At 35.0% G+C, this 11,491-nt stretch overlaps 2 protein-coding genes across 3 annotated transcripts; both read right to left on the reverse strand.

Annotated features, from left to right (window-relative positions):
- Positions 1-769: 769 nt before the first annotated feature.
- On the reverse strand, positions 770-1,075 carry LOC120200692 (non-specific lipid-transfer protein 2-like). The gene has a single exon (XM_039201459.1). The coding sequence runs from the start codon at positions 1,073-1,075 to the stop codon at positions 770-772; it is 306 nt and encodes a 101-aa protein (XP_039057390.1).
- Positions 1,076-2,402: 1,327 nt separating this feature from the next.
- LOC120200703 (RAB11-binding protein RELCH-like) lies at positions 2,403-10,321 on the reverse strand. Of its 2 annotated transcripts, XM_039201471.1 has the most exons (21): positions 9,986-10,321; positions 9,419-9,571; positions 8,621-8,799; positions 7,951-8,058; positions 7,336-7,506; positions 7,001-7,250; positions 6,711-6,937; positions 6,331-6,405; positions 6,120-6,248; positions 5,961-6,035; positions 5,659-5,868; positions 5,288-5,440; positions 4,970-5,184; positions 4,720-4,837; positions 4,487-4,619; positions 4,217-4,418; positions 4,027-4,132; positions 3,809-3,949; positions 3,611-3,734; positions 3,355-3,471; positions 2,403-3,083 (listed from the first exon to the last, which is right to left on the reverse strand). In XM_039201471.1, the coding sequence occupies exons 1-21, from the start codon at positions 10,185-10,187 to the stop codon at positions 2,695-2,697; spliced, it is 3,477 nt and encodes a 1,158-aa protein (XP_039057402.1). In that variant the 5' UTR covers positions 10,188-10,321; the 3' UTR covers positions 2,403-2,694. The 2 variants fall into 2 exon arrangements, with proteins under 2 accessions (XP_039057402.1, XP_039057401.1); XM_039201470.1 differs by having other exon boundaries at positions 6,711-7,250.
- Positions 10,322-11,491: the final 1,170 nt, after the last annotated feature.

Here is an 11,491-nt window from a genome sequence, read left to right on the forward strand (position 1 = left end):
CATGCGTTTGGATGAGTTTCCTGTGATTTTGATGAATGTAAATATGATTAACAACCGATTACTGGGCTTCTAAACAAATTTAGGCTTTTTCTAAGGATAAAGAGATATTAATCTGATTATTGATTTTTCAATTTTGTTAGTTATATTTTAATTATTTAAATAATGTTTAAGTCACATACAATTAATATTTAATGAGGTAGTTAACGTGATAGTTGATTTTTTATATAATTATACATTTTTCTTTATTACTTATAAATTCTATCAATTTAATTTTAATTCTAACTTAATTTAATAAATTTAATACAATTATATGGTATTTATTTGCATATATCAATGTTAACCTATATTGAAATAGTAACTTAATACTTACCAAAAACAAACATTGATGTAATGGGACAATCGTTTCTTTTCAACTGATAAATTATTTTTACTCTTTAAAATTTTATAAATTTATCCATTCTAAATTTTTAAAAATTTGTTCCTATAATATAAAATATTATGTTTGTCTCTGTCAATTGCTTGTAAAAAGAAAATGTTGGTTGTTTGTATTTAAATTCGATATGTATTTGCATGTAATAGTAACATTACAAGGACCAACTACAAATATTATAGATGAATCATAGTTCATCAAAGCACATTGAAGAAGTCCATACGATGAGTTTATTCCTGCTTAAACCCAAGTAATAACATTACCTAATTACTTTTATATAATCGTTGTTCATATTCTGATGCCAGTAATTCTACTTAAACCAAAGCAAAGCTAAGATTTTTAACACCGAGGATATTCAACACCACAAGAGCTAGCAATGCCTTTAGCTTTAGGAGTGTCCACGAACATTTTAATGGTTGGGTTCTTAAGGTACTGGCAAAAACATGGCTTCTGCTCCTTCAGCTTGCTGCAACAAGTCTTCGATGGAGGCTTCGGCGACATGATCGCCTCCATGCACGGGCTGAGCTCCGAGACATCACATGTAACTGCTTCCGCCATTCGAATTTCCCCTGAAAACAGCACCGCCGCCACCAGTGCCACCACACACAAGGAAACAAGGAGAACCTGTGCATGCTTTTTTTCCATATTTGTAACAAAAAAAAGTTAGAATGGTAATTTGGTGCACTTCGGGTATTAGCATTGGAACAATTTATAGGAGTTGGGAGGTAACAGTTGGAACTTTAAAAGAAATCTTAGATTTTATTTTTAGATTATAAAGTAATAATTGTTCATAATTTTTCTTAATTATTAATAATGTACACACATTTCAAACGCAATTGTTCGAACACGAGTGTTAAAACTATTTATTACCTTAGTAATTATTAAAAAAAAAATTCTTTACACCATGCTTTAAGGGTGTTAAACTATAAATAAGTAAAGTGTTAAGAGGTTTAAGCTTGAAAAAAAAAGTGGGTTCTTAGATGCCATCATCTTGTTGTAGATTTGCCATCGATCATTGTTGGAGTTTGGTGGTACCTTCACTATGTTGCATATTAATGATTATAATTAACATTCATCCATCAATGGAGACTTTAAAGTTTTTCTAGTAACTCCCAAAAACATTTGAATACGGGCAGTCAACAAAGCTTTGTTACTTCATTTCTAGTGCAAGTGTCCATACGAGTACGGTTGGGATTTGAAAATTCTTAAAGTGAAGCCATGTGATACCTCCACTAGCTAAGAGGAGGATGATAGGCGTAACACTTTTCATACCTACAAAACCATTAAAAAGGATAGTTCTTTTTCATACATATTTAAACTAATTACAATTCCAATTTTTTAAATAAAAAGTTACAATTAAATATATATTTAACATTTATTTTTAAAAATATTAATTGACTTAAAAGACTCCATCAATACTAAAAATAATTATTTATTGCTTGCATTTGTTGATAAACAAGTGCCCTATTTAATTATTAGTTACGTTTTACTTGGAATATCCCCTTTGTATTTTGGATTTTGGATTTTTTTTCTTTTTGTTTGGACTTTTATTTTGTACTTTTTATTACATATTTATAAGATTTTATCATAATTAAAAAAAACTGCAATAAAGCAAGGCCATTTATATAGTTATTTATTAACCCAACGGAGCAAGTAGATGAAAGTGTTGATTGGCACCTCTTCAGCCGTTCAAGCTCCGCCAGTAACATCCTCTCTTAAAAATACAATAACAATGAAATTATGATATTTCGTTGTACTTTATAATTTAGTTTTTGTATTATATTATATTAAAATCTTAAAATTAGCTCACTCGTCAAAAGTATTTTCTTAACTCTGAAAACCAATATTGGTGGTTTTTAAAGCATAAATTTATGAAGTAGAAATGATTATAATATTGTAATCCATAAAAAGCGGATACGATAGTTGACCTATTGAGAATAATTGAAACCAAAGAACTTCACATAACAAGTCCTTTAATTGCAAGGAAATCATCGTTTCAGTCCCCAAGGACTGTAGTTCGCAACTATATTTGCGAACCAAACCAACAATCGAAGAATCCAGTAATTTAGAGAGAGCGAAAGCTACCAACTTTTAAAAACATTATTTGTAATGTGCATTGCTTATGGCACCAACCTATGCATCTCTCTATATTTCATATGTGATATATAATCCGAAAGAATTATCAGCACGTACTAAAACAGCATACTCTGTGTTCGTATATTTCATCTCACATATGCATTAGGAAGCAACAGTCTCACATGATTTCACTGGCTCTGGCGTGTTTCTTCCGGGCTCTTTGCTTTGCCTCTAAGCATGTCAGTGACCCTCATGATTCGCATGAATCCACCAGTATCCTCTGCTGCAGCTGGTGATGGTGAAGCTGCATAATTCGGGGGTTCTACTGGTTCGGTTGGTGATTCCGTAATTTCTTTCTTGCCTAGCAGCCCACCTTCACCGAAAAAGCTAGTCACTGATGATGGCATCCCGAGGTGAGCTCCCATCACCTTACTAAAAGCCTCTAAAGTCCCACCCGACCTTTCTTTCAATATTATTTCAAGGGCCTCTTTGTGCGCTGGATCTAGTGCATCAGGGTCTTTTAACAAGTTCTGTATGGCGGGGAGGAGGAAACTGCGGATGCTATTTGCTGAAAGATCTGCCAAAAAAAACAACAAGGGATAAGCACCAAAATTACATCGGACCTCTTTTAGATGCAAATATGAAGGTACACAGATGAATCATTTGAAATGAATCAGGAAGGAATAAGGCTCCAAGAAGGTGTGCCTGCAGCTCATCCCCTTGTTCGGTTCCTTGAGAGTGAGAATTCACCCGCTCACCTTTCTTTTTTCAGCGATAACAAGGAAAATAATGGAGAACACAGGATGGGGAGAAAGGTGTTGCCATGGCAATAACTAAGAGAAGCAAACCTGTGGCATCCAGAGCACGAACAGCTTCACAAAAAGCATTAGCTCTCTGCTGACGACGCATCACATCCGTCGTAGAAACAGGTGTGCTTGTCAGCTGGAAAATCTTGGATAAAAGATGTACATCGTGTTAAGGAGACAATGGGTTATCAGTTCTAACAATAAATGGACAGTGGCATCCACAACTGACTAAATCAAAACACACAATTCAATCAACAAATTTCTAAAAATTGATTTTGAAATGAAAGTCAAAGGATATAATCCCTAAGTCTCTCTGTTGTATGTGGAACAGCTACCACTAATGAATGGACCACAGCAATAGTTGCTTCAAGGGATCCATCTTCGAGGAAAGCATCCATTTGAACACGTATTTTATCAACAATCTGCAACACATTGAATTAGAAAGAACAATACATAAGGAACCGTACCGGCATGAATCAGAACAAAACCCCTGTACCATATCATTTTTAAAATGTTGCGCCACAGCTCCAAATGCATCTATGCTTGCATACTTCACGTTCAGGTTTTGGTCAGAGCCAAGGGTAATCAAGGCAGGGAGAACATGTGTCGATGCAACTTTCGCATCAATATATGGCACCTATTAAATGTACAAAGTCAATATCTTATTATCAGATATAGCAGGATATGTTTGTTTCAAAAGAAAGAGAAACTTACAATGACTTTGAGTATATTGGCAGCACTGATCTTCATTTCTATATTAGAACGTACAACCATTTCCCACAAGATATTAAATATCATGCCATGATGTTCTTCAAAAGTGCTGGCATTATTGAAGAGAATTCTTTGTTAAATGCATAACAATAAATATCAAATAATTAGGACAAAGGTTCTTTAAATTACAGACCAAAGGAAGCGGACAGCATTAACAATATCCATGTTGTGTGTTGCAGAGCGAGACTCTTTTGTGGCACCTTCCAGTAGCAGCTTTCTCAAGTAGTCAGGTAACTGTTGACGCTTAAGAGGAGATCCTAGAACACCCGCCAAGAGAAGTGGTAGGATGCCTATAATAGCAAGTCTCTCTGCCACAGCTGTTCTTGGTCTCAAACCTGCAATCAAGAAACAATTGAGGAATATGCAATGAATACAGGTTAACAAGACTCGATGGATCCCATACCTTTGATTCTTGAATGAACGTTGGGAGGGAAAAACATCAAATCACCCTCATCCCCAATTGCTACCAAGAATACAGGTAGCATTATGTGTGTCAGATAAGAATCTCCAAAACATTCAGAAACAGCCAACAAAAACTGCAATGTAAACAAGAACACGAACATTAATTTCAATAGAACAAGCAATGGAAAGCAGAAGATCCCATTAAAAATGTGCTACCGAGTCCTAACAAAATACCTTAGTAATTTGGTTTCTTAATTTATCTTCTTTCTGGGGTAACAAGCTAGCCAGCTGTAGCAAACAAGAAAAGCAATCGGCATGCACCCATTCAAATGCGGGCCACTCAACATGTCCCCTATTAGAAAATTAAAATCTATGAAAATCAAATCTGTTCATAACTAATCCATCAAATGTCACCCATATACTCATCTCAGATATAAATGGGAATGCAAGCATGGTAAAAATAACAGAGAGAGAAAAAGTATACCCCGCATATAGTTCAAGTACCGAGTTGGAAAATAATGTCTCATTAGACTCCGAAACAGAGGAAAATGGGCAAGTCTCAATTGCTTTCTGATGAACAAAAGGAAGTAATTCAGCCAGCATTCTTAACAAAACATCAAGATTCCAGCGCTCTTGTTCACCTAAAACACGAAGGTGTGACTCCACAGACCCTTCAACTCCGGAAAGAGGTGGGCAACGCTGAAAATGTAGGGGGAATAACATTGAAACGTAGAAGCATTGCAAACTGGAAATAGTATCAGCTGGTAAATCATAAATGAGAATTGAAAAGGCAAAACGTTACCTGAGCAGAGCCTAAGATATGAGAGAGTAGAACTCTCAAAATATGGTCTAATTTGTTTTCCCAATTTATTACTGCGGGAAGTAGTTCCTTTAGTGTTGTTTCAACCACCACTCCAGATGGATCACAGGCCAATTGGAACATCAACTCTTCAACCTATCAATAAACAAATAAGGCATTGTATAACCTTTATATATATATATATATATTTTACTCTGTATCTTTCAAGTCATGATATGATATTATGCTAAGGGCAAAAGGCTCCATTCCCTAGACCATGGGTCATTAACCTGTTCTAGAGCTTACACTGCAGCCAATTCTGTCAAAGAATTTCTTCTCCATGATTGCCTTGAAACATATTTAGTGAAGCTGACCTTGAAATATTTATCCATAAGCGGAAAGAGCGGAAGCAGCAAGGCCAGATTGTGTGCAGCAGCTTCTCGAACAACTGTTGCGGGATCTTCTACTAGTTGTTGCACAATAGATAAAATAAGAGAATCACGAATCTCAGGTCGGACGAATTCAGCAAGCTCCCCACATGATTGTGCAACCAGTAATCTACGCTCCTCATACATGTGATTTATCTGAATTTAGAAAAACCAGAAAAGAAAAGACATATCAGGCTACGACAGATATAACTGAGAAAAAACAATAAATAAGCAGTAGAGAAATTCACCTGTTCCCAGCACTGGGGAAGTAATTCTGTTTCTGTTCTCATCTCCCCAACATTTTTAGCAAGGCTAACACATGCCTGAAGTGTAGTTGAAAGGATTTAGCACCATAACAAAACTTAGCTATGGGATACTAAAATGTGATTCTTTGAATAGTAACATACGTCCATTATAATTTGCCTCTGTTGTTCATCTGGACGTTTAATCAAATTGAAGAGTGTGTGTGTCAGTGAATCTCGAGTGCTGCTATCTGGATGCCTCTCGATAGCACACATTATCAGTGGAAGAAGCTCCTAAAGAAAAATACAATAAATATTGGATCGAAATACATAAGATAGGCATCTGAGTAAAAACCTAACATAGTCAGAAAGTGACCTCACGATGATTGATCAAAACATATGGTACAATCTTAGGTAAGGAATCTGCAAGGATTTGAATAGTCCCCAAACCCTGTTAATTTATATGGAAAAAAGAACTCCGCATCAGATATGATAGATTTACTTGAATTTCTTCAAGAGGAAACACAAGAATAGAGCAGACATGGAGAAAAATCACAAGGGTGGTGGATGAGAAGCGGGAGGTAAGTAGATAAATTATGATATTCAAATGGAAAACCACCCAAATTTAAAAAGACATGAAGAATATTATATATGAAATTAGAGCCTCAATCCACTCAATCTCGCCACCAAATCCAGAGACAAAGAATCCCCAGCTACCACCCTTGAGGATAAGGATAAAATATAATAAAAACTTGCCATATTCTCAGGAACAGGTCCAGCACCAAGGTTTTCAGAATTTAAATGCAACCCACCATCTTCAGATGGTGGATTCTCATCTTGTCGGGATAGGATTCTACCATCTGGGAAACGATCAGTATTGTTAGAAGGATTCATAACTGATTCTGGCAAATTTTCTTCGGGCTTGGGAGTGCTGCTGTCAAATGTTTGAATTGGTACTAACAGTGTGGTGCTGTCTACAACTTCTGTTGGTTCAGTATGATCGGAGATTGGAGTTCTATTTTCATCTATCTCAACGACTTTCTCACCAGAGCTGGAATCAACTAAATCCGAAATATTTGTTTTCTCTACCTTTAATCTTTCAATTTCCATCTGCAAAGACTTTATTTCTTCCTTGTAACTTTCTAAGGCCTGGGACTGTGTAAAGTCAAAACTAGTAGCCACCTGATTTTGTAAAAAACTAGATCCTTCAATTTGCATTTTCAGAGATGTGATTTCAGCTCTACAATCATTTAGTTCCTTCCTTTGGTGTTCCAATTCATGCTTCAGATCTTGTGTCTGAAAATTTATGAAGTCAATGTAGTAATAACCATTTTAGCATTATCTGGACCTGCTTAAAAACAATTATGTCAGAGAGAACTACCAGCTTTTCCTTGTCCTTTAGATCATTCTGAGTGGCTTCCAAGGATTTCTTTAATGCAGTTATTTGACCTTCAGCCACTTCTTTGTTTTTCATTAAGCAATCTTTCTCATGATTTAAGTTTTCATTTGCCTTTTTCAACGAAACAATGTCTCGAATCATAGAAATTTTCTCCTGCAACAGAAAAGCATTACTGTCTTCAATGAGAAGAAATTCACTGCAAGTAGGAAGATCTATATGAAGTATAACAACAATTATTGTTGAAACATTGATCTTTCATAATCATAACATCAAATATTGTTGAACATCAATGACAAGCAATGTCAAACACATCAAAACGTAACCAAAAAAGAGTGCTCATGGGGAAAGATATTGGGTCAAGGATCCATTCTTTTCTCTAATTGATATCTACAAGCATAGATATTTCTCAGTGAAACAATTCCAAATAATAACAAAGTACTTTAGTGAATATTACAACCGAGAGTGCAAGTTTTTTACTGCACTGAGACAGGGATTTGAAAGATATTAACAAAGCAAAGTCAACAATAGATATGAAAGTAAAAATATGAAAAATATTCAATATCATTCAATATGAATAGTATAAAACATCTCGCTTACTTCAGCAGCTTCTGAAGTTGAAGACATGTACTGGTAGTAATAATGGCGCAAGGCATCAGGTACAGATGCCGGTGAGTTTTCCCAAACATCTAGGTTTTGATCTGCAACCTGAAGTTAAATGATACACCGACAATGACAAGTTTTAAGAATTAGTAGTAAAATATGCACATCCAACAGATTAGACTCTCTCATATCTTTTAGAACCTCAAAACCTAATTGTATAAGAGAAAAAATTAAGATGTAGCGCAAATACTGTAAAAGATGAAACTTCAGTTCTGGGAACTCTACAAAACATTATAGCTTCTCTCTCATTATGCTGATTTTACCATTAGAAAAGATGTCTGAACATCACTAAAAAACATTAGTTAGACTCTAAATTCAAATCAAAAGCTGGATCAACTATAGGTTGTGTTTCCTGTTTTTTAAACTATCTTCATGTTCAGAAAATCTACATTTAAGATGTTATGGGGCAAGTATTTTGTACTTTTTGCAGTTTGCAAATGATAATTAAAAACTACCACAATTTTCAGATTATAGAGATTTCGGGGAAACCAGCCTTGCAGCCAAACCAATTGCAGAAAATGTTTAGACCTTCCACTCTTAGTTGGTGCAGATTTACAGAATTAACAAGCAGTAACAATGAGAAAATGCTACCAATTGTTCTACATACCTCTTCATAAAATGTCATTGCAGTTAGTCGATATCCAGCTATCAGCAAATATTCTTTTACCGCACAATTCAGATCTTTACGCTCATTTGCCTTCAGTGGGCCTAAATCAGAAAAGGGAGCATCTTGCTTTTTCCGATGTATTTCCGGTGCATGATTTACCGTACTGCTTACACTTGATTCTACATATGCATACAACATAAAAGGAATTTACACATGCCAGAAGCATGGTAGCCAACTAATGATAAAAGAATGCACAAATAGAACAATCCTACAATGCGCAATTTACCTCCTGAAATCCTACAAAGCCCACCAGATATTGCAAAACAGTTGCCAATTAAAAGGAACTGATGCAGAAATTGGGGTGTCATTTCCAAACAATGGTAAGAATATATAGGACGGTTAGGAGAAAACTACATTTCATTCTGTGCACGGACATAGTCATGCAAGGTGGCCAAACTCATGGAATGAAAGAGGAGCCAAAAAAAATCATTTGCTTCATTGTTTACTCATAATGCATGTAACTCACCAATAGTGAGCCTATATTTGATTTAGGTAGCTGTTCTTGAACATTTTGGCTCCTCCAAAGATAAACGGTCATAAATAAAAAGCATACTAAAAATGTAATATTCAAAGAGACAAATTTCTCTATAAAAAAAACCATCGAATTGATGTTTTCGCTATTCTTTTTTTCTTTTCAGAAAAATACAAATAAGAAAGAAAAAGGGAGAATAACAAAAGCATAAACCAAATGGATTCTAAGTGCATCAATCCGAATATTGGACAAATAAGAAACGTTACCACTCAATTTATCCCGTGTGAGATCTTCTTTTCTTTGTAACTCGGTCTTCAGTTTCGCAATGTCTTCTAGAGCTAAACGTAGTTCATAGTCACTAAGCGCTAGTTTTTCTTCAATTGTTTCTTTCTCTTCTAGCAAACTCTGCGGGTCTAAAACTGAATTTAAAGAAATAAAAGTTAGCTGAAACCATCAATAAGATTCACAAACTCAATACCAAGTCCAAAATGAAACTGCTAACTATCAAAAGTTTTGACTAGCTATATCTTCAGGATAAGCATTCAATCTTTCCCATATAGGATAGCGTAGTGAGATCGTACAAATACCTTAATTCACAAGCGCAATACGGTAGATTTAAGCTGTGAGAGCAACCGCTTTAAATTTATAAAGCACAAATCAACACCAAAAATATCCGTAATTCTTTACCCCCTATCAACTGCCAAGATAACAAATTAACTTGCACCGCCACAAATTCAACTTCCACTCAGTAATTACATGTATTACTAACTTTAATTTTCTAATGTAAAGCAAACTCATATAATTAAACAAATTTTTTTAAAACAAAAGTGCACCTCGAAGAGAGTTGTAACGAGAGATTTGATCAGGAGGAAAATGAGAAGGATCAGAGAAGAACTCCTTCAGACGAATAGCTTGAGCATCACGGCCATCGTCGAGAAGCTCGTGGAGTAATTCAAATGCCGTTAACAAGTAATTTTCTTCCAGTAGAAAATTCACCACGCAATTGCACAGCGAAGATCTTTCAACATCCATCATTCAATCAATCTCCGCCGTTTAACAACACAACGATCTAATCGACCATTTATCTCGAAACAAAACCGATATAAATATTTATGGTTCTCTAAATGACTGCAGAGTTCGTTGTTTTGAGAAGTCTATTGAGCTGAAAAACAAAGGAAAGAAAGCATAAATTTGGTTTGGTGGCGAAGTGTTGATATTTTGTGGATCTGAAGAGGCTTGTAGATTTGGATCTGGGCGAAGAGTGACGTGGGCCGTTGAGTCCGTCTTATTTGGGAACGTACGTCGGCGCTTAAGAGTTTGGCCGCTTCCTTAAACTGTTTGAGGTGGACAATTCGTATTTTTTAAAAGGATAAAAGTATACAAACAGTACATTGACTATATAAAACATTGTTACTTTGTTGAATCTTTTATTTATTAAATGTATAAAATAATTTTTTGATTATAAAATATTTTTTGAATTTCTGAATATTAATTTATTTATTTTTAAATATAATTTAATATACATTATATACAATGTTCTTAAAGTAGGAGAGCTTTCTATAAAAAAATTGAATAAAATACTATATTTTTATTTAAAAATGTAAGATTTATTTTTTTAAATTGTTTATGATGATTATAAGATTATATTTATTCATAATTTTACTCATCCACTAACAACGCGCACACATTCTATAAACATAACTACTTGAATTTAAGACTTAAAGAAAGAATAACATATTCTTTAACCGTGAGGCACTCAATAAGTTTTATGTAAAAATTAAATTAAATACTGTTGAAGAATCGGATAAAGAAAAATAAAAGAATACAAGAATTTGCAGGATTATAGTCTCGCCAGAGACAGGGTGAGACGGACGAATATAAAGCCTCCGAACATATTGGTTTTTGAAGACTTAGTCTCTTTTGCACTTACTGTTAGCTGTGATGATCCGATTACTTTTCATGATGCAGTTACTAGTCAGAAAAACGACAAGTGGATGGCTGCCATGGTTGAAGAGATGGAGTCTTTGAATCACAATCGTACATGGGACTTAGTTCACATTCCTGAGGGTAAGAAGCCGATTGGTTGCAAATGGGTGTATAAGAAGAAACCAACATTAGCAGAAAACGAGGGGGAGAAGTTCAAGGCTCGTTTAGTAGCAAAGGGTTTTTCACAGCAGAAAGAAGTTGATTATGATGAAATTTTTTCTCCTGTGGTTAAGCACACTTCAATCCGAGCAGTACTTGCATTGGTGGCTAGTTGGGATTTGTATTTAGAGCATATGAATGTGAAAACTGCTTTTTTGCATGGTGATTTAGAGGAGTGGATCTACATACGGCAA

The sequence above is a fragment of the Hibiscus syriacus genome, unplaced genomic scaffold, assembly GCF_006381635.1.
Source record: "Hibiscus syriacus cultivar Baekdansim isolate YM2019G1 unplaced genomic scaffold, ASM638163v2 tig00006449_pilon, whole genome shotgun sequence".
Taxonomy (NCBI): Eukaryota; Viridiplantae; Streptophyta; class Magnoliopsida; order Malvales; family Malvaceae; genus Hibiscus; species Hibiscus syriacus.

What these genes read in the sequence shown, in the direction of transcription:
- LOC120200692 (XM_039201459.1), bottom strand. Translation starts at nt 1,075, where the DNA reads ATGGAAAAAAAGCATGCACAGGTTCTCCTTGTTTCCTTGTGTGTGGTG.
- LOC120200703 (XM_039201470.1), bottom strand. Translation starts at nt 10,187, where the DNA reads ATGATGGATGTTGAAAGATCTTCGCTGTGCAATTGCGTGGTGAATTTT. An exon ending in TTATGGATAAATATTTCAAG is followed by an intron (nt 5,441 to 5,658) that starts GTCAGCTTCACT and finishes GTTTATTGATAG; the next exon opens with GTTGAAGAGTTGATGTTCCA. An exon ending in AATGCTGTCCGCTTCCTTTG is followed by an intron (nt 4,133 to 4,216) that starts GTCTGTAATTTA and finishes CAATAATGCCAG; the next exon opens with CACTTTTGAAGAACATCATG.